This window comes from Engystomops pustulosus, chromosome 10 (assembly GCF_040894005.1).
Source record: "Engystomops pustulosus chromosome 10, aEngPut4.maternal, whole genome shotgun sequence".
Lineage (NCBI taxonomy): Eukaryota > Metazoa > Chordata > Amphibia > Anura > Leptodactylidae > Engystomops > Engystomops pustulosus.
The window spans coordinates 61242607-61264391 of NC_092420.1; the positions used below are offsets into that span (position 1 = coordinate 61242607).

The 21785-nt window shown below is 43.7% G+C and overlaps 1 protein-coding gene across 2 annotated transcripts; it reads left to right on the forward strand.

Moving 5' to 3' along the window:
• The first annotated feature begins 7133 nt into the window (after nt 1-7133).
• Nucleotides 7134-21433, forward strand: METTL13 (methyltransferase 13, eEF1A N-terminus and K55). 2 transcript variants are annotated; one of them, XM_072126655.1, is made up of 8 exons: nt 7134-7388; nt 8501-9254; nt 10273-10472; nt 10889-11084; nt 17267-17428; nt 18854-19066; nt 20749-20880; nt 21112-21433. In XM_072126655.1, the coding sequence occupies exons 1-8, from the start codon at nt 7236-7238 to the stop codon at nt 21384-21386; spliced, it is 2085 nt and encodes a 694-aa protein (XP_071982756.1). In that variant the 5' UTR covers nt 7134-7235; the 3' UTR covers nt 21387-21433. The 2 variants fall into 2 exon arrangements, with proteins under 2 accessions (XP_071982756.1, XP_071982757.1); XM_072126656.1 differs by lacking the exon at nt 7134-7388 and adding an exon at nt 7407-7532.
• The last annotated feature ends 352 nt before the right edge of the window (nt 21434-21785 follow it).

Here is a 21785-nt window from a genome sequence, read left to right on the forward strand (position 1 = left end):
AGTGATCAGAATCCGAGCTGTCAGTGCAGGAGCACACACTGATCGCGTCATACAGCCAACTGCCGCTAGATGGCGCTATGGGCGTAAAGGAAATATGGCAACCAGAGCTCAAACATAAAGCAGTGTGTGCATATCACAGGGTTCTCTGCTCCTCCTGCTATATAACACGCTGCCTGCAGATGTGCACACGATGCTCTGCTCCTCCTGCTTCATAACAAGCTGCCTTCAGATGTGTACAAGCTGCTTTGCTCCTCCTGCTATGCAACATGCTGTCAACAGATGTGTATAAGCTACTCTGCTCCTCCTGCTATATAACAAGCTGTCTACAGATGTGTACAAGCTGCTTTGCTCCTCCTGCTATGCAACATGCTGTCAACAGATGTGTATAAGCTACTCTGCTCCTCCTGCTATATAACAAGCTGTCTACAGATGTGTACAAGCTGCTCTACTCCTCCTGCTATGCAACATGCTGCCAACAGATGTGTATAAGCTACTCTGCTCCTCCTGCTATAGAACAAGCTGTCTACAAGCTGCTCTGCTCCTCCTGCTATGCAACATGCTGCCAACAGATGTGTATAAGCTACTCTGCTCCTCCTGCTATATAACAAGCTGTCTACAGATGTGTACAAGCTTCTCTGCTCCTCCTGCTATGCAACATGCTGCCAACAGATGTGTATAAGCTACTCTGCTCCTCCTGCTATATAACAAGCTGTCTACAGATGTGTACAAGCTGCTCTGCTCCTCCTGCTATGCAACATGCTGTCAACAGATGTGTATAAGCTACTCTGCTCCTCCTGCTATATAACAAGCTGTCTACAGATGTGTACAAGCTGCTTTGCTCCTCCTGCTATGCAACATGCTGTCAACAGATGTGTATAAGCTACTCTGCTCCTCCTGCTATATAACAAGCTGTCTTCAGATGTGTACAAGCTGCTCTACTCCTCCTGCTATGCAACATGCTGCCAACAGATGTGTATAAGCTACTCTGCTCCTCCTGCTATAGAACAAGCTGTCTACAGCTGTGTACAAGCTGCTCTGCTCCTCCTGCTATGCAACATCTGCCAACAGATGTGTATAAGCTACTCTGCTCCTCCTGCTATATAACAAGCTGTCTACAGATGTGTACAAGCTGCTCTGCTCCTCCTGCTATGCAACATGCTGCCAACAGATGTGTATAAGCTACTCTGCTCCTCCTGCTATATAACAAGCTGTCTACAGATGTGTACAAGCTGCTCTGCTCCTCCTGCTATGCAACATGCTGTCAACAGATGTGTATAAGCTACTCTGCTCCTCCTGCTATATAACAAGCTGTCTACAGATGTGTACAAGCTGCTTTGCTCCTCCTGCTATGCAACATGCTGTCAACAGATGTGTATAAGCTACTCTGCTCCTCCTGCTATATAACAAGCTGTCTACAGATGTGTACAAGCTGCTCTACTCCTCCTGCTATGCAACATGCTGCCAACAGATGTGTATAAGCTACTCTGCTCCTCCTGCTATATAACAAGCTGTCTACAGATGTGTACAAGCTGCTCTGCTCCTCCTGCTATGCAACATGCTGCCAACAGATGTGTATAAGCTTCTCTGCTCCTCCTGCTATAGAACAAGCTGTCTACAGATGTGTACAAGCTGCTCTGCTCCTCCTGCTATGCAACATGCTGCCAACAGATGTGTATAAGCTACTCTGCTCCTCCTGCTATATAACAAGCTGTCTACAGATGTGTACAAGCTGCTCTGCTCCTCCTGCTATGCAACATGCTGCCAACAGATGTGTATAAGCTACTCTGCTCCTCCTGCTATATAACAAGCTGTCTACAGATGTGTACAAGCTGCTCTGCTCCTCCTGCTATGCAACATGCTGCCAACAGATGTGTATAAGCTACTCTGCTCCTCCTGCTATAGAACAAGCTGTCTACAGATGTGTACAAGCTGCTCTGCTCCTCCTGCTATGCAACATGCTGCCAACAGATGTGTATAAGCTACTCTTCTCCTCCTGCTATAGAACAAGCTGTCTACAGCTGTGTACAAGCTGCTCTGCTCCTCCTGCTATGCAACATGCTGCCAACAGATGTGTATAAGCTACTCTGCTCCTCCTGCTATATAACAAGCTGTCTACAGATGTGTACAAGCTGCTCTGCTCCTCCTGCTATGCAACATGCTGCCAACAGATGTGTATAAGCTACTCTGCTCCTCCTGCTATAGAACAAGCTGTCTACAGATGTGTACAAGCTGCTCTGCTCCTCCTGCTATGCAACATGCTGCCAACAGATGTGTATAAGCTACTCTGCTCCTCCTGCTATATAACAAGCTGTCTACAGATGTCTACAAGCTGCTCTGCTCCTCCTGCTATGCAACATGCTGCCAACAGATGTGTATAAGCTACTCTGCTCCTCCTGCTATATAACAAGCTGTCTACAGATGTGTACAAGCTGCTCTGCTCCTCCTGCTATGCAACATGCTGCCAACAGATTTGTATAAGCTTCTCTGCTCCTCCTGCTATAGAACAAGCTGTCTACAGATGTGTACAAGCTGCTCTGCTCCTCCTGCTATGCAACATGCTGCCAACAGATGTGTATAAGCTACTCTGCTCCTCCTGCTATATAACAAGCTGTCTACAGATGTGTACAAGCTGCTCTGCTCCTCCTGCTATGCAACATGCTGCCAACAGATGTGTATAAGCTACTCTGCTCCTCCTGCTATAGAACAAGCTGTCTACAGATGTGTACAAGCTGCTCTGCTCCTCCTGCTATGCAACATGCTGCCTACAGATGTGTATAACCTACTCTGCTCCTCCTGCTTTATTACAAAGCTGGCTGCAGATACGTATAAGTTGCTCTGCTCCTCCTGCTATGTAACATGCTACCTGCAGATGTGTATAAGCTGCTCTGCTCTTCCTGCTATATAACAAGCTGCCTGCAGATGTGTACATGATGCTCTGCTCCTCCTGCTATGCAACATTCTGCCTACAGATGTGTATAAGCTACTCTGCTCCTCCTGCTTTATAACAAGCTGCCTGCAGATGCGTATAAGCGGCTCTGCTCTTCCTCCTATGTATCATGCTACATGCAGATGTGTATAAGCTGCTCTGCTCCTCCTGCTATATAACAACCTGCCGGCAAATGTGTATAAGCTGCTCTGCTCCTCCTGCTTTATAACAAGCTGCCTACACATGTGTACAAGCTGTTCTGCTCATCCTGCTATGTCACATGCTGCCAACAGATGTGTAGAAGCTGCTCTGCTCCTCTTGCTTTATAACCCTCTGTCTACAGCTAGGACAATATGCACAATCTGCTCAAGTACTCCAGCTCTATAACATATGAAACACTATGGGGCAGATGTATCTTCGGTGAATTGGTTTTTGGTATCTACAGGTTTTTTGTTTCATTTTAGTGATTTTTTTTCTGGTGTTTTTTTTTTCCAAGCAGTGCACGGGAGTTGCCCTTACCAGTAAAACTTATTTGCACCTTATTTGTCTTTGTATTTTTCTTGCTTCCTTATGTTTAAGCATGACTTAAAATCAGCACAAATAATTGAGCAAAAAACACTCCAGTCTTGACCATGTGTTGGAAAGGCAGTGGTATGAGGTGTGCAAATATTTGCCTTTTTAAAAATTAGTGTCTAAAAAGTCTTTGAAACAACCCATCGTTTGGGAAAGAGCCCAAATTACAAAGACAAATTAAAAAAAGGTTTACTAGACACACAAAGGGAGCAAAGGGAAAAGAAAAAAAAGATAAATCAACCCCTATGTACAATTAGCTCAACTCCTCCTGCTTTACAAGATGCTGATAGGACACTATGTACAATCTGCTCAGATCCTCCTGCTCTATAACATGCTGTCTGCAGATAAGACATTACAGTCATGGCCATAAGTTTTGAGAATGACAAGAATATTATATTTTCACATGATCTGTTGCCCTCTAGTTTGTCAGATGTTTTTATCACATACAGAAATACAAGTGCAATCATATTATGAGTAACAAAAGCTTTTACTGACAGTTAGAATGAGTTACTGCAGCAAGTCAGTATTTGCAGTGCTGACCCTTCTTCTTCAGGACCTCAGCAATTCTCCCTGGCAGCTCTCAATCAACTTCTGGACCAAATCCTGACGCGTTCACACGTTGCGTTTTGACCTGCGTTTTCATTGCGTTTGAAACGCATATAAAACAGCCGAGGAGAGGTGATTTGCCTAATTACATCACTGTTAACGTTTCCGTTTACAAAACACATCGTAAACGCGATGTTAATGCACGCTTTAACAAAGCGTTAATGCATGCATTTTTGTTAACAAACGTAAACGGTAATGTAATTAGGCAAATTACCTCACATCAGCTGTTGTATATGCGTTTCAAACGCAATGAAAACGCAACCAAAACGCAATGTGTGAACGCGCCCTGACTGATAGCAGGCCATTCCTGCACAATATATGCTTGCGTTTTGTCCGAATTTGTTGGTTTTTGTTTGTCCACCAGTCTCTTGATGAATGACCACAAGTTCTCAATGGGATTAAGATCTGGGGAGTTTCCAGGCCATGGACCCAAAATCTCTGTGTTTTGTTCCCTGAGCCATTTAGTTATCACCTTTGCTTTATGGCAAGGTGCTCCATCATGCTGGAAAAGGCATTGATGATCACCAAACTGCTCGTTGATGGTTGGCAGAAGTTGCTCTTGGAGGACATTCAGGTACCATTCTTTATTCATGGATGTGTTTTTAGGCAAGACTGTGAGAGAGCCGATTCCCTTGGCTGAGAAGCAAACCCACACATGAATGGTTGCAGGAGGCTTTACAGTTGGCATGAGACAAGACTGGTGGTATCGCTCACCTTGTCTTCTCCGAACAAGCTGTTTTCCAGATGTTCCAAACAATCGGAAAGGGGATTCATCAGAGAAAATGACTTTACCCCAGTCCTCAGCAGTCCACTCCCTGTACCTTTTGCAGAATATCAGCCTGTCCCTGATGTTTTTTCTGGAGAGAAGTGGCTTCTTTGCTGCCTTCCTTGACACCAGGCCTTGCTCCAAGAGTCTCCCCCTCACAGTGCGTGCAGATGCACTCACACCTGCCTGCTGCCATTCCTGAGCAAGCTCTGCACTGCTGGTAGCCCGACCCCGAAGCTGAAACACTTTTAAGAGACGGTCCTAGCGCTTGCTGCTCCTTCTTGGGCGCCCTGGTGCCTTTTTGGCAAGAATGGAGCCTCTCTCCTTGAATTCCTTGATGATGCGATAGATTGTTGACTGAGGTGCAATCTTTCTAGCTGCAATACTCTTCTCTGTTAGGGCGCGTCCACACGTTCCGCTATCGTCGCGTTCATAACGCGACGCTAGCGCACAGTGGGCGGGGCTCGGGCCGATCGCATATGCGTTTCCCAGGAAACGCATGCCATTAATAACCCGATCGCATGCATTTCTCTGGAAACGCATATGCGATTGCCCCAAACTACGCCCCCTTTGCACTAGCGTTGCGTTATGAACGCGGCGCTAGCGGAACGTGTGAACGCGCCCTTAGGCCAGTTTTGTGCATTGCAATGATGACTGCACATGTTTCTTTCGAGATAACCATGGTTAACAGAAGAGAAACGATGATGCTAAGCACAAGCCTCCTTTTTAACCCCTTAACGACTTGGCCTTTTTTAGTTTTTTCACTTCCATTTTTCACTCACCAACTTCAAAAATCTATAACTTTTTTTTTATTTTTCCACATAAAGAGCTCTGTTATGGCTTATTTTCTGCGTAACAAATTGCACTTCATAGTGACGGTATTTAATATTCCATGGCGTGTACTGGGAAGCGGGAAAAAAATTCCAAATGCAGTGAAAATGGTGAAAAAACACGTATTCTTGTTGGCTTGGATTTTACAGCTTTCACTCTGCGTCCCAAATGACATGTCTACTTTATTCTTTGGGTCGGTACGATCACGTGGATACCAAATTTGTATAGGTTTTATAATGTTTTCATACATTTAAAAAAATTAAAACCTCCTGTACAAAATATTTTTTTTTATTTTGCCATCTTCTGGCGCCAATAACTTTTTCATACTTTGGTGTACGGAGCAGTGGTGTCATTTTTTGCGAATTTTGATGGCGTTTTCATTGCTATAACTTTTGGGACTTTCGACTTTGGACACTATTTTCCGTTACGGGGTTAAACGCAGTGAAAAAACGTTATTATATTTTGATAATTCAGGCATTTTCGGACGCGGCAATACCTAATGTGTTTATGATTTTTACTGTTTTTTTTTTTTTTTTTTTTTTTACTGTGCTGGCACCGATCGCGGGTGTTGCCGGTAAGCCTTTGCTGCAATAAGCAGCAAAGACTTACCGGCTATGGAGAGGGCTCGGCCCGCGAGCCCTCTCCATGCACCGGGACCCGGGAAGGGGTTAAAGTGTGTTAATGGAGCAATCACTGAAACTATGTTAGCTTCTCCATTTAAGGCAGGCCTGCAATGAGGTTGAAATGTGTTTTGGGGGAAAAAGTTCATTTTCTAGGCAATTAATTGCTGCTAAGTTGATCACCCTTTATAACATTCTGGAGTATATGCAAATTGCCATTACAAAACCTGGTGCAGAAGACTTTGTAAAAAATAACTTTTCTATCATTCTCAAAACTTTTGGCAATGACTGTATGTATAACCTGTACTTCCTGCTCTATGACATACTACCTGCAGAGAACACCATGTGCAATATGCTCCTCCTGCTCTATAACATGTGGTCTACAAATAAGACACTGTATAACCTGTACTTTCTTCTCTATAACATGCTGCCTGCAGATAGGACACTATGTATAACCTGTACTTCCTGCTCTAAGGCATACTATCTGCAGATAGAACACCATGTGCAATATGCTCAGCTCCTCCTACTCTATAACATGCAGTCTGCAGATAAGACACTGTATAACCTGTACCTCTTTCTCTATAACATGCTGCCTGCAGATAAGGCACTATGTACAATCTGCTCAGCTTCCCCTGCTCTATAACATGCTGCCTGAAGACGCGGCATTTTTGTCATAATAGACGCAGCAATTACCGTTGTATAACACACAGCGATCACACACGTCACAGACATAACACCATTGTCACACATCACAACATAAAGCACATGGAGACAGAAAGCAGAAGCAAAGCCCCTGCAGTTCCCGCCCTCTGACCAATCAGAAGGTGCGCCAGTAAGTCGATGGCCAATCGGAGCGCGCACTTCCACTAGCCACCAAAGTGACCCGGAAGTGATTGCGGCACGTGTGCTAGCCATGAACCTGTTACCGAAGAGCAGTAAGGAGTTCTCCTCCAGCGAGTACTGGGAGCAGTTCTTCAGGCGCCGGGGGGAGCGCGCGTTTGAGTGGTATGGCGGCTACCTGGAGCTGTGTGCGGTGCTGCACAAGTACATCAAGCCTAAAGACAAGGTGCGAGAGCGCCCCCTACTGTCCCTGTCATACACGTAGCGCCACCACAAGTCCCGGCGTGTTGTTGCCTCCTGCATATGATGCCCTGTGGCGCTTCTGCAGCCCACTGTTACCTCTGATTACACATGCGTTTGGCCATGTTTTGTAAGTGCAGGTTTCAAATGAAATACCCACAAATACTTGACTCTGGGATTGAGAAAGACTAGTTATAAGTGGGTATGCCTTTTAATTCGTCCAGATATTGATGAACTGTCCTTATTTTAGGTCATCAATATTTTAGTCTGAATAGTTATTCACCGATTTGTGTGGAGGATGTAAAAAAAACTATTCCTGTAATTTGGTTTTTGGCTTGGGCCTTTCCATGTAAGTGTATGGGATTGGGAGAAATCTGGATGGCACATACAGCTGTCAGCAGTGTGACATTCATATTTATGGATCAGTTGTTAGAGAAGTCATTTAAATCTTCCAAGCTTGATTGGGACATGCTAGTAATCTTTTTTTTTTTTTTTTTTTTTTTGTGGTTCTACGTCTGAGCACTGTTTAACATACAAATGGACTGGAAAAACGTACCAAGGATCCATTGTTTGCAGCCCAGGGATTGCACAGAGTTCCTGTGCAGGAAGCATTTGTAATACCCATAGGATGAGGGTCCTAATTAGAGAACATCTGGTTTGGGTTCCCCGCACAACCTAGACATATTGACAGATTGGCTGCTGAGCAACCAATATGGGGAATTAATGCCACTAGCTACCAGCCACGGCTCTTTGCTAGGGGCATTCGTTTGCCAGATTGGCTATCGGCAGCCAATCCGGCAATATGTCAGGGTCATGCAGGGCACACCCGAAGTGGACGCTCTTCTTCCTATACGTATCATAAATGCTTCCCGCACAGGATTGGCTGTTCGGCAGCCAATCCGGCAATATGATCAGATCCGCTTATCTCTAGTCCTTATGAATGGATTCTTATATGTAACAGGGGCCCCTATAGTATTGGAATAAGTGGAGCTCCCAGACAATGAAATGTTTGAGTTCTTGTTATCTGTAGGTTTATACTTATTCTTAACATAACGTGTTGAAGTAACTTTGGTTTTTATCTTCTCTCTTTCCTGGCAGGTCTTGGTTGTGGGATGTGGCAACTCCGAGCTGAGTGAACGTCTCTATGATGCTGGATGCCAAAATCTGACAAACATTGACGTCAGCGAGGTGGTCATAAGACAGATGAATGAGCGCAATGCCAGTCAACGGCCCAACATGACCTATCAACTTATGGATGCCACCAAGACTACGTTTACGGACTCCCACTTCCAGGCTGTGCTGGATAAGGGGACACTGGATGCCATACTCACGGACACAGAAGCTGGCACTCTAGAAACGGCTACTAAGCTATTGACGGAAATTGGCCGGGTCCTCCAGTGTGGTGGGCGCTATATTTGTGTATCCCTGGCACAAGCCCATGTGTTGGAGAAATTGGTCACACAGTTTTCTCAGGGGGGATGGATGGTTCGTATACACCAGGTCTCCGAGAGCAGCAGTAAGCAGTCGGGCAGTCAGTTTCCCTTACCAGTCTTTGTTTTCGTGATGACTAAAGTTAAGGAGATGCCAGGTTTTCCTCTAGTCCTAGAAATGATGCCAGATGATGAGGGGGGGAAATCTGTCCGCTGTGGAAGCACTAACGAACTCATGGACATGGTGAAGGAACGACAGCGCTATGCACTGATCAGAAACCGGCTGAACCAGAACCAGGGTTCCCCAGAGGTGTCACTGGACTTATGTGACGGGGTCTCTGGAAGAACACGCTATACTTTTCATGTCGTGGATAGTCCAACCATACGACCTTCTCACTCCAATCACTTTGCTATATTTATCAGTGAGTGTCCTCTGTAGCTTTGCTCTCTGTAATAGCAGGAAATGCTGGTTAAAGGGGTTTATAACAAATTGTTTGTCCAATGACTGATCTGGGGATTGGCAGAATGGGTGACCGCTCTGTTACATTGTCTTTAATGGGACATCTAGGACAGTTTACATTGTTGCCTATCCTACGAGTCCCATTCTGTAAGGGACAGTATGACTTGCAGTCCCCTGTTCTGTTGAATGCTGGGGTGTCTGTGGTTGTCAAGCATATTAACACCTTCCAGATCCTTATTCTTTCATGACTCACTGTGTTGGCATCATCTAGAAAATGAACTCTGAAGTAAGATGTAAGATGAATATATAAAGTCATGGAGGCTGAGAGCTCAATACTGAAGTCAAGCTCTCCCTGCATCAGAACGTCCCCTCTGTTGTAATTGATGACCCTACATCCAAGAAAATTATTGTTTCTCATGAAGTCTGTTGCATGATGTCAAGAACCGTATAGAGGAGGTCCTGAGATGGGGAGAGCTTGACTTCAGTGCTGAGTCCTCTATACCAGTGGCTGGATGCAACCAATTTACGTTTCACTTCAAAGTTGATGCCACCACACTGGGCCACGAAAAAGAAACATGATCGGAGAGGTTTTAATCTGTTTGACAACATACTAGTAGCACTTTGTTCGGTCACTTTCTGCTGACTCTCTTTGAGTTATTAGGGATGTGAGTTTGGCAGTCATATGAGGGCATTTGAACATGCCATTTGGTGCATTTAATATACAAAACCAACATATATATATATTTTTTGCATTTTGCTATGGATTAGTAACTAGAGCAGGATGTATGCTTCAGACTTCTCCTTACTTTGATCATGGAAAGAGGGGTAATAATGGGCTCAAGTCCCTTGTTGTAGTAATTGGTCCCTAATCTGGGGAAATGGTAACTATTGCTTGTACAAAACCTTTATTTCATTAGAAGCGTTTATATGTTTAAATGTTTTATTGTTGTGGCCTCTAACATTGTGTACCTATTGTACAGTTCCACAAGGAAGGGAAACAGAGTGGCTTTTCGGTTCAGAGACTGGACGGAGACAATTGGCAGGGAGCGTTGGATTTCGTCGTCTTCTTGTCGTGGCCTTACATAGAGATCAGCAGTACGATAGCATGGAAGCTATTCAGTCAGAGCTGTCTGCCAAAGTGCTGGAGCTCGCTCCTCCAGGGCTGCCTGATAACCAGCAGGTAAGTTGTAGGTACCCCTATAATTCCAAAAAAAAGGTTGGTTACAAGAAGAGTTTTTCCAAAAAAGAAGATTTCAATGTGGAAGGCAATGTGTCATTCTGGTGCAATAGTCTGTCCAGTGTTGCTGAGTCAGAATCTGCCAGATGCAGTGAGAGAGGAGACTTGACAAATTTAAGGAGCTGACTGCTCAAGTGTGACATCTTCTTGCAGCGTTAAGCTCATGTAGACATGGGTGCAGGGGGATGATGGAGGACTTTATACTCTGAAGGGTTTGCTGGCAGAAAACCAGATCTTTTATACTAGAACAGGGAAGATTGATTACGAAAAAGCTTTCACTTATGTTTTACATTTTACCATTCACAATTTATACTTAAATTCCAATTTGTGTCTTGTTTTTTCTCACATTTTTTGCACAGGTCCCATTTTTGTCAGCGGGTGGAGACATTGGAGTCCGCACAGTCCAGTATCGTGGCAGGAGTGAGATGAGTGGGGAGTACGTGGTGGAGGACGTACGAGGGGACGGAACTAGCTATTTCAGGCGTCTTATTTTCTTAAGTAATCAAAATGTAGTTCAGTCTGAGGCTCGACTACTGCCAAGTAACACTCAGAGTGGTAAGGACAGCAAGACTCGATATCTGTTGTATTTGAAGTCTGTATCGCTTGAACGCCAACCTGAGTTACCTGGGTGTTGCAGGTTTAATGATCTATTTTTGGGTTAAATGGGACCTTGACACCCCAACCCCTGACTATCAGTTGTTTGACACTACAGACAGAGCCAGAATCCGAACGTGTGTTCACCCCTCCAGCACGCTGTCCATAGAGAAGCATCGGGCCGGTGCGGTGACACAGCGGAATATAGGAAATGTCCTATATTTTTCCGTTCACAGTGCAGTGAGACAACGTGTGCTCACAGCAACGTGGCCAGGCCACATGGGTATCAATCGAGAATGATATCTGTCCCCATTATGGCCGTCAGAATGAGGCCTTAGTGTAGTGCAGGCTTCCTCTTGTCTCACTAATTTATCAGTATCGTAAAGGGATTGCCCAGTTTCAGCAAATAAATGTTATTTTTTGTATAAGATCTAAATTTTGCTTACCTGAAAATTTCTTTTCCTCGAAGTCCAAAGGCAGCACTGATGGGTAAGAGTCTGGAGTCCTAATTATGACAGAAGAACACAATAACAATGTTAATTAACAATAAATCAATTAACCGACTGCCCTATAAGTATCCTAGGAGTCAAGGAAGAGGCGTGTTTTATGCAGCAAAAAAAAAAATAAATAAATTATTTTATTGGGAGGGAATATAATAGTGCTGCCTTTGGACTTCGAGGAAAAGAAATTTTCAGGTAAGCAAAATTAAGATCTTCCTCTCGTCCTACAGGCAGCACTGATGGGATTTAGGTAGCAAATCAAAGGGGGGGACAAATTTTCGAAGCCACTGTAGATAGCACCGATACGCCAAAGGCTGAGCCAGCTGAGGAGACATCCAGCCTGTAATGTTTAGCAAAAGTATTAGAAGAAGTCCAAGAAGCTGCTTGACAGATCTGATCTATAGAGAGCATTGCATACTCTGCCCAGGAAGTAGCAGTAGATCTTGTAGAATGAGCCCTAATCTGTAAAGGTGAAGGTTGTCCCAAGCCTCTGTAAGCCATAGAAATACTCTGCTTTATCCATAGAGAGAGAGAGGCTGCAGAGGCCTTCATCCCTTTTCTGGGACCTTGAAATTGGAGAAACAGAGATTCAGATTTTCTAAAAGATTTTGTCTTCTCTAGATAAGTCAAGACGGATCTTCTAACATCCAGAAGATGCAGAACTTGCTGATGAGCATTAGCAGGAGTTGGACACAAAGCTGGAAGATAATATTCCTGATTTAAATTAGAAACTGAGGCCACTTTAGGAAGAAACGATGGAACGGGTCTTAGTATGATGCAGTCTGGTCTTATCTGTAAGTATGGCTCTTTGCAGGATAAGGCTTGCAGCTCTGAAATTCTTCTAGCAGTGGAAACGGCAACTAAAAAGAAGCTTCAAGGTAGCAGGTTTTAAACCTTTATCAAGGCCGTCCTGTAGAAAAGTAAGAATATCTGAGACTGAAGGTTCAGATACAGAATTATCTGAACACCAGGATGTGAAGACTTTCCAAACTCTACCATAGGACTTAATGGTCGCTGGTCTTCTAGCTGACAACAATGTGTTTATAACTCTGGATGAAAGACCTAGACCTGTTAGGGTCTTCTTCTCAATCTCCAGGCCGTAAGCTGTAGCTTCTGTGGTGATGGATGGAAAAACCCCATCTGTTCCAAGAGATGTGGAACTGCAGGAGTTTCCAATATTCGCCCTTGGACAACCTCATTACAAGAGGAAACCATACTCTGCGTGGCCAAAATGGTAGGATCAGAATTGCATTCGGTTTCTCTTCTTTGATTTTGTAAAGTATCCTCTGAATGAGCGGTATCGGAGGAAATATGTAAATGAACAGGTTGGTCCAGGGAAGAGACAGGGCATCCACTGCATAGGGTTGGTCTGACCTGTAAAGAGAGCAAAACATTGGCAACTTCGAGTTCTGTTTGGTCGCCATCATGTCTATTTGTGGACAACCGATCCGACTGACAATCTGTTGGAAGATAACACTGTTCAGGGACCATTCCCCTGGTCTTAGTTGAGAGCGGCTTAAAATGTCTGCCCGAGTGTTCAGAGACCCTCGAATGTGGACTGCTGACAGACTCTGAAGGTTTTCCTCGGCCCAGGAGATAATCTTTTGACACAGTTTGATGAGGGGTGTGCTCCTGGTACCCCCTTGCTTGCTTATGTAATAAACACATGACAGATTGTCGGTCTGTACCTTCACATGCTGTTTTTTCAGCTGGGTCTAAAAGAATTTCAGGGCTAAATAAATGGCTTTCAATTCTCTTTGATTTGAGGACAGAGTCCTGTCTGTGTAATTCCATTTGTCCTGAACCCAGAGATTGCCGAGGTGGGCCCCCCAACCTGAGGATGAGGCATCGGTTGTCAGGATCTGGGGTTGAACAAAACGTAAAGATCTGCCGGACGCCAAATTCTTCCTCAACCACCAACCGAGGCTGACTCTGGTCTGAGGAGTTAGTACAATCGGTTTGTTGAATCCTGCTGGAGATTTGTTCCAAACAGCCAGAATGTTGAGTTGTAGCTGTCTGAAATGTGCCTTTGCCCAAGGAACTGCTTCTATTATTGAAGTCATCAGACCCAGGACCCTCATGGCTGTTCTGACCGTTGTGCATCTTGTCTTGATAAGGTAGTGCACGGACTGCTTGATTTTCAAGATTCTCTCCTGAGGAAGATGAATAGTCATACTGCAGGAGTCGAGAATAAACCCCAGGAACTGAATTCTGGTTGTTGGAATAAGAAGGGATTTTCCCCAATTGATTAGGAAACCCAGTTGTTGTAGAAGATCGATTGTCATCTGAAGATGAAGTTTCAAGAGAGATTGATTCTCTGCTATAATCAGCCAGTCGTCCAAATAGGGCACGATCTGTATCCCCCGAAGTCTCAGTGCGGCCGCCAGAACTATGGTGGTCTTGGTGAAGACGCGAGGGGCTGATGTAATGCCGAATGGCAGACAGGTGAACTGGTATTGAAGAGTTCTTGAATTGGTCACAATTGCTATTCTCAGATATTTTCTGTGACCTCTCCTGATGGGAATGTGGAGATAGGCATCGGCCAGGTCTATTTTGGCCATGTAGTTGCTTTGCTGTAGAATGGCGGTGGCTGATTTTATGGAGTCCATCTTGAATGCAATTTTGGTCAAGAATCTGTTTAGATAGCGGAGGTCTATAATTAATCTCCACCTGTTGTTTGGCTTTGGTACAGCAAATATGGCGGAGTACACTCCTTTCCCTCTTTCTGACAAAGGGACTTCTTCTAGAGCTCTTTTTTGGATAAATTCGTGCAACAAGGGAAGGATCTGAGATTTCTCGATTTTTGTACTCAAAAATCTTTCTGGCGGAGTCTTGTCGAATTCCAAAGCGTATCCGTTTTTTACGGTGGACAGTACCCAAGCATCGGATGTGATGTCTGTCCATAAGTGAGCGAAGTCTGCCACCCTTGCACCTACTGGAGACAGACCTGGCATGGCGTCAAAAGTCAGGCTTCTCGTTTTTTTTTACTGTGGAGGATAGTTCTGTCTTTAGACTTCTGAACTCCTCTACGTCGGTTACGAAATGCACGAAAAGGTCTTTCAGGTCTTGCTTTTCTAGGTGGAAAGCTCGGTTTTTTGGAGGTACTGGCTACTTGTGGAAAAGAGTTCCCCTTATCTTCACTAAGATTCTTCAACACCTCCTTCAGGTCTTTCCCAAACAAGGAAGATGGGTGGAAGGGAAGTGAACAGAAGTGATGTTTGGAAGCTACATCCCCTGTCCAGGGCTTTATCCACAGGGCACGACGTGCAGAGTTAGCCGTTAGCATGTTCTTAGATGCAAGTTTTAAAGAGTCAAGAGAAAAATCACACAGAAAATCGCCTGCAAGTTTAACAGAAGACAAATTCTCATAAATTTCTTCTCTAGGGACTCCATCCAAAATGTCCCGACCAATCTGGCTTAGCCATAATCTTAAGGCTCGTGCAACAGGCACAGTAGCAAGAGATGCCTTAGCCATGGCTGCTGAGAGCTGATAGCTTCTGCGGAGCATAGCGTCAGCTTTCCTGTCAAGAGGGTCTTTAAGTAAAGAAGATTCATCTGCAGGAAAAATAGATTTTTTAGATAGTTTAGCCACTGGGATATCAATCTTGGGAGGCAATTCCCATTCTTCAGATTCTTTAGGGTCGATTTTGTATACTGCTCGAAAACGAGACCCTAAATCAAATCTTTTTTCAGGCTTAGACCAACCCTGTTCAAAGAGGACTTTAAGATCAGGATGACTAGGCAATACTTTGGCTTTTTTTCTGGGAAAATAAAAAAGTGCATCTTGGTTAACAGAGTCATTACGACTCATCTGTCTCCATTACACTTTTAACCGCCTTGATCAATGTAGAGGTTTTATCTTTGTGAAACAGAAAAAAATCCTCAGATACATCTGGCCCAGAACCTTCCGATTCAGGGCTATCCCCAGAAATTATCTGGGCTTCTGAGCAGCTACTAGAAGGCAAAGATATAGAAGATGATTGCCTATGATGTTTTCTACGTTTATGATGTCTTTTAGACTTCTTTTTCTTTGAACTCATCTCATCAAATACAGCAGACATCTTTTCCTTCATCCACTGAAAAAAGACATCTCCTCCTGAAGTCTGAGCAGGAGCTGCACAAGGGGCACAAACATCATCAGGGCAATCATCCGGTATAGGCTGCTCACAGCTAATACAGTCTCTATGATGAGACTTTCTCTACCTTTTACCAAGGTTGGACATCTGTAACACAAACAACAAGTGTTAGGACATGCCAAATGAAGAAACAAGGGCACTCATGAAAGGAACAAACCTTAAGCTCAGACTGACTCTGCTGCCTGGCAGGTGCAGAGAGCATACCTGAACAGTACAGCCTTAAAACAATCCCAACAGGAAATGCAATGCACCTGGTCAGAGGCGACACCCGGGCTAACAACCAAATCCTTCTAACATAAGAAAAGGATGCAGGGGACGCGCTGAGCTCTAAGGTTAGCAAGAGCTTTGTTCACAACAATATAGAAACCACCTTACGGTACATAGCAGATGGTGGCTTCAGGAAGGGGAGATGCGGCAATACAGCAGCTATACCCCAAAGTATTGAGTGCAACACAAATCTGACCTCCACTTCTCTGCTTATTCAAAAGCCGTACCTGAGAATACAGCGGTTCCCGCTTCCAATGGGAGACGCAGTAGGAGGGGAGTTTATCCAGAAACTCCGAAAATACTGGACTTCCGCCACCACGGGGGGAAGGACAGCCTCAGAATGTAATTTCACCAGGATTGCCACTGGTAAGACATTTGCTTCTACCCTGCTGGACGTGCACCACAGCCCAGGCCTCAGGGGAGCAAGAGGATACTGGCAGTAAACCTAATTAGGACAGAAGAAAAAAACACGCCTCTTCCTTGACTCCTAGGATACTTATAGGGCAGTCGGTTAATTGATTTATTGTTAATTAACATTGTTATTGTGTTCTTCTGTCATAATTAGGACTCCAGACTCTTACCCATCAGTGCTGCCTGTAGGACGAGAGGAATGAAAAGTTATACAATTTTCCAAAATATCAATTTCTCAGTTTTCCTCTTCTTGCTGTCATTCAATAGGAAGCTTCATAGTTTACTTCCTGTGGATAGAAACCATTCCCTGGCCATGTGATGTCACACAGGTGCATGGCTCATTACATCACACAGCTCTGAATACACATTGAAACTAAGGCACCGTGCACCTGTGTGACATCACATGACCAGGGACCGTTATTATCCAAAGGAAGTAAACCACCTATAGAATAACAGTAAGCAGCAATCTAGAAACTGTGAGAAATTGAGAAAGTTTTTTGTTTTGTAAAATTGTATAACTTTTTATTACACAAACAATATCAATTATTTACTGCAAGTGGACAACCCCTTTAATTTGCTTTAAATATAACTGGCTTACTAAAAATCGCCTTCATAGTAAACCAAATATGAGAGTGCCCCCATTTACCAGGCCTAGAGCATATCAAATCCTTTTGACTTCATGCTGGCTGTAATGCATTTTCCATACGTTTTATAAGTTGTGCACGAAAATGCAGTCTCACATGGATTATTGTACTGTATAAAAGCATGCGGGTATTTAATACTGCATTTTCCATTTTTCAGCATTTTTGGTTTTTCTCTTTTATTCCAGGTCAGAAAAAGAAGAGAAAAGACAAAAAGAAGCAGCAAAAAGCAAATGACAACTTAGACCCCAAGACCACACATGTGATGGACAAGAGTTACCTGTGCTGTGAGCACCATAAAGCCATGATTTCTGGGTTGTCTCTGCTTCACAATCCCGGAGTCGCCTCTGGTAAGACAGAATACTTGTTAATGATTAAGACGCCTCAGAATTGTGATCTAGTGATCAATAGGAATACAATCAATAGTGTGATAAACCTCAGCTTTATTTCCAACATTACATAGACACACTGATGCATGTGAGATCTAAAAAAGTACAATAGTACACTCCTGAGGGAATTTGGAAATTGAGGTTGCAATTCTCTATAGGCCAGCCCCCAGAGAGATCAAAAATCTAATACAATAGCCTCTGGTAATAAAGAATGTGGAATTGTTTAATAAATAACCTTATACAGGCCTGGTTCTTCCAGCACCTGCTGTTCGGTACAAAAACCAATGTAGTGTTAACAGAGGTCAAGTGCAAATATCCTACAACAAACATCCTGTGCCCAGGGCTTAGGCTGTATGCACACAACCATATGGGAACCATTTACGTCCCCCATAGACGGCAATGGCCGCACGGAGCCACACGTGCGGCACTGTCCTATCTTTCCCTTTGTGCGTGGCCCGTACACAATGCATTTCCTCCTCTCCATGGTGCCGGATGTATGCCTGCATGGCTACGTTTGTGTAAATGCAGAAAATAGTAATATAAAAAAAAAATTCTTTCTCACTGAAAATTCTTTACCCGAGGATACAAGGGTGTGTATGATAGCACCCATTTATCCTCCCATAACGCATTGGTGAGCATCACCACACACGTCTATATTTATTTTACACTCTATGTAAATGCAGCCTAAGCCAACAACAAGGGCTACGTAGTAAGCAATCATTGGCCAACCAGTACACAATTATTTAAAGGGAACCTATGACACGGGTGCCAGTGGTGGCACTCGGAGTTCTCTCTTTTAGCACTTAAGCTGTGACCTCCAGCATGGAATTCGCCACACAAAACCAAGGAAGTCCAGGACGTGTTGCACTATCCACGCCCCTGCGATTGTTCTTCTCAAGCTACTGTATTGGTGTCCTCAGGATGCTGATACGATTGAAAGCTGTGACAGAGCTGTGAGCTTAAGGCACTGCATAAATTGACGTGTTGGCAATTTGTGATAAATAAGTTGGTTTTGGTGATAGTATGGGCACTTGGCCTATAAAAGGTTCACCATCACTGAAGTACACCATGCGCAACTGAAAGAATTCCCTGGACGGGGTTGGAGGCTCCCAGATAAGACTACAGTGCGGTAATTGTGTCTAGAATGCTACAATGTTGGCTTCATTGTGATTAAAGTGATGTCCTTTTATATATGTTTGATGTGCTCTGCTTAAAATATCTGATTCTGGATGAGTGAGGGTTCCCAGAGGTCACTCCTCCACTGAGGGATTGATGAGAGGTAGAATACCCCTTGAAACAAGATCTGAAGATCCTTTTTCCAGTCTGTAAAATGTTTTGTTATTTTTGTAACATCTTTTAGTGAAATACTTTTCTCTTCTTCTGCAGAGCAGCACATTTCGGTATTGGTGGTAGGACTCGGTGGAGGCAGTCTGTCGCTCTTTATCCATGATTATTTCCTGGGGGCACAAGTTGAAGCTGTTGAAATAGACTCTGCGGTGCTGGATGTTGCCTGTCGCTGGTTTGGCTTCAGTCTTGATGATCGTCTCAAGGTTCATCTCGCCGATGGGCTGGTTCACATAAATGACCTGGCAGGGAAAGGTTAGGGCATTTCTGCTATGTTTTAATGTTCCTTTTACCGATCCTGCCTTGGTATATACTGGTCCTTGATTTCTTACAGCAACAGCTGCAGAACCTCTGGTGATCTGTAGCCTGTGTCTCAAAGCAGTTGCTACTTTTACTTTGGTTTATTTTATTAAAGGGGTTGTACCAATTATTTAAAGGGAACCTGCCACCACATTTGCACATACACAGCCAATGGCATGTTCCTATAGAGCCCTAATAACTGACTGACACCCTTCTTTTAGCTAAAAATTGTTTTGCTTACATCTACATAAATCACCTTTTATTTATATATGTATGTATATATATATATTTTATATAATCTGCTTATCTGGCCCCTCCCATCTACTCATCCCCATGCCTTATGCTTCCTTACTGGTCTCAGTTTACGTCATGTGACCAGAGTGACATTGTCTCAGATACTTTAACCTCTTAGTAATAGCAAACAGTGCCTCATGCATGTATCTAACCACATGAAATCACAGCAGCCTCCATGGACTTCTATTCCTTTGCATCCGCCATGGAGGCTGCTGTGATTTTATGTGATCACATGCATTGGGTACAGTTTGCTGTCGCGAGAAGGTTAAAGGACCTGCGATGATGTCATTCTGGTCACTTGTCATGAATGTAACACAAGGCACCATGTAAAAAATGTACACAATATTTCCCATCTGTACATGGGTTTATATGTCTGTAGTTTAATATTAGCAGATGGTCCCTAAGTACAAGGAGGCAGAGCAGTGATTTGAAGAGACACAGAGCTGTCAGGCTTAATAATGTGGCGTAGTTCACTGCCAGCCCAAGAGAGAAGTGTCTCAGATACCAGACCTGAGTCAGAAAATCTAATCTGCTGTAATTCAGGAACAGTGCCTCACTTGCAGCTAATTTTAGGTGATATGGGGAGGACTTGTAACCCTTTATCAGCAGGCATTGTTAGTCATGGGGGTCAAAATCTAGTGACAGGTCCAGGTCTAAAGTTTTCTCCTATCCACAGTATATAGGATAATAAGCTGATTCCGAGGGGCAAAATGCCAGGACCCCCTCACGATCACTAGAAAGAGATCCCCCAATCATTTTAATATTGGGGGTACTTATTTTTAAGTTTATCATACGTCCTGCTGCTCCATTCAATCATATGGTGTTGTTAGAGCGTTGTGCTCAGCAATTTCCATCTTCAGCACTCCCATAGACTGTGAATTAGAGCGCTGTACTCTACAATTTCTGACATTGCCACACAATGGAATGGAGCAGCAGAATGCATGTTCAACCTGATGTTCCACTCTAGGCCCCCTGTTCTCTGGATTGTTCTGTATATACGCCTGTCCCCAGGAAAGAGGATACATAGTTTGTTTGGCCCCAGGAAAAATATGTATGCATGACGCAGTGTATCTATTGTTTGGAAAAAACGGATTCTTTCCAAAAAATAGCGCCAAACCTTACCGGAGGTAGTGCGTGGTATTGCAACTAAGCTCCATTCATCCCTATACAGCTGAGCGTGGTCAGACGTGGTGCTGTTTGTGTAAGAAAGCAGCCGTCAGACAACCCCTTTAAAATAAAGATACCTCCCTCAGTATTTTTGCACTCGGTGACTGATCTTTTATCCACGCTTGGCATATTGATGAGTAACTTGTTAATCCTTTTCTAAACTTTCTCCTCTTTAGGAAAATCTTTGTATGATGTGGTGATGTTTGATGTGGACAGCAAGGACAGCAGCCTTGGAATGAGCTGCCCGCCTCCAGCGTTTGTGGAGAAGCCTTTCTTACAGAAGGTCCACAGGATCTTGAAGGATAATGGTAGGGAGATTGTATAGGGAGATTTAGAGGATTGTCTGCCTTACATTCTACTTCGACATTCCCAATTGATTTTTAACTTGCAGAAAACTGGTGTGGGTGACTGTTACTGTAGACTTCAGTTTCGGGACACATGTTGAGATTGTTTTCAGTACCTGGACTTTCTAATAAACTCATCACCTTGTAAAAATGACCACGTTAGTGACTTAAAACCTTTGTCTTTTTCTTTTACAGGAATCTTCATTCTAAACCTTGTGTGTCGTGACCCTGACTTGAAGGGGAAAGTGATAAAGACTATTCATGAGGTTTTCCCATTGATTTATGTACAAAAGATTGAGGATGAAGTGAATGAAATCCTGTTTTGCCGCCCTCATTCTGGACAAACTCATGACATCTCGAACATTAAAGAGACTGCAGGAGGTTTAGAGAAACAGTTGAGGAGACCGGGCATGCTCTGGGATGAGAGCTTTGTCCTTGCTGACATGCTCAAATCCGTCCAAATCGTCTAGGAAATTGTAGGATGGCTGTTTTTAATAAAACCCAAAATATGAAACAAAAATCTGTCTTACGAAATTGTAGTGTGTGTGTGTTTTGTTATTAGAGCATTTATCCATTTGTTGAATAATTGCTGAATTAGATCATATTTTATTTGTCTGTCATCAGAAAATTAGGGTTTTTTCAAACCAAAGTAATTGTTTAAAAAAATATTCACAATCGATTATTATTGAAAACAAAAAAAGACTGACATTTGCTAAATTTGTAGAGGTATTATGTACAGTCAAGTCTTTTACTTCACAAACAGGATTACAAAAGTCGGGATCACTTCAGTAGAATACACCATCATTATACACTCACCGGCCACTTTATTAGGTACACCATGCTAGTAACGGGTTGGACCCCCTTTTGCC

What these genes read in the sequence shown, in the direction of transcription:
- METTL13 (XM_072126655.1), top strand. Translation starts at nt 7,236, where the DNA reads ATGAACCTGTTACCGAAGAGCAGTAAGGAGTTCTCCTCCAGCGAGTAC. An exon ending in TCACTTTGCTATATTTATCA is followed by an intron (nt 9,255 to 10,272) that starts GTGAGTGTCCTC and finishes CCTATTGTACAG; the next exon opens with TTCCACAAGGAAGGGAAACA. An exon ending in GGCTGCCTGATAACCAGCAG is followed by an intron (nt 10,473 to 10,888) that starts GTAAGTTGTAGG and finishes TTTTTTGCACAG; the next exon opens with GTCCCATTTTTGTCAGCGGG.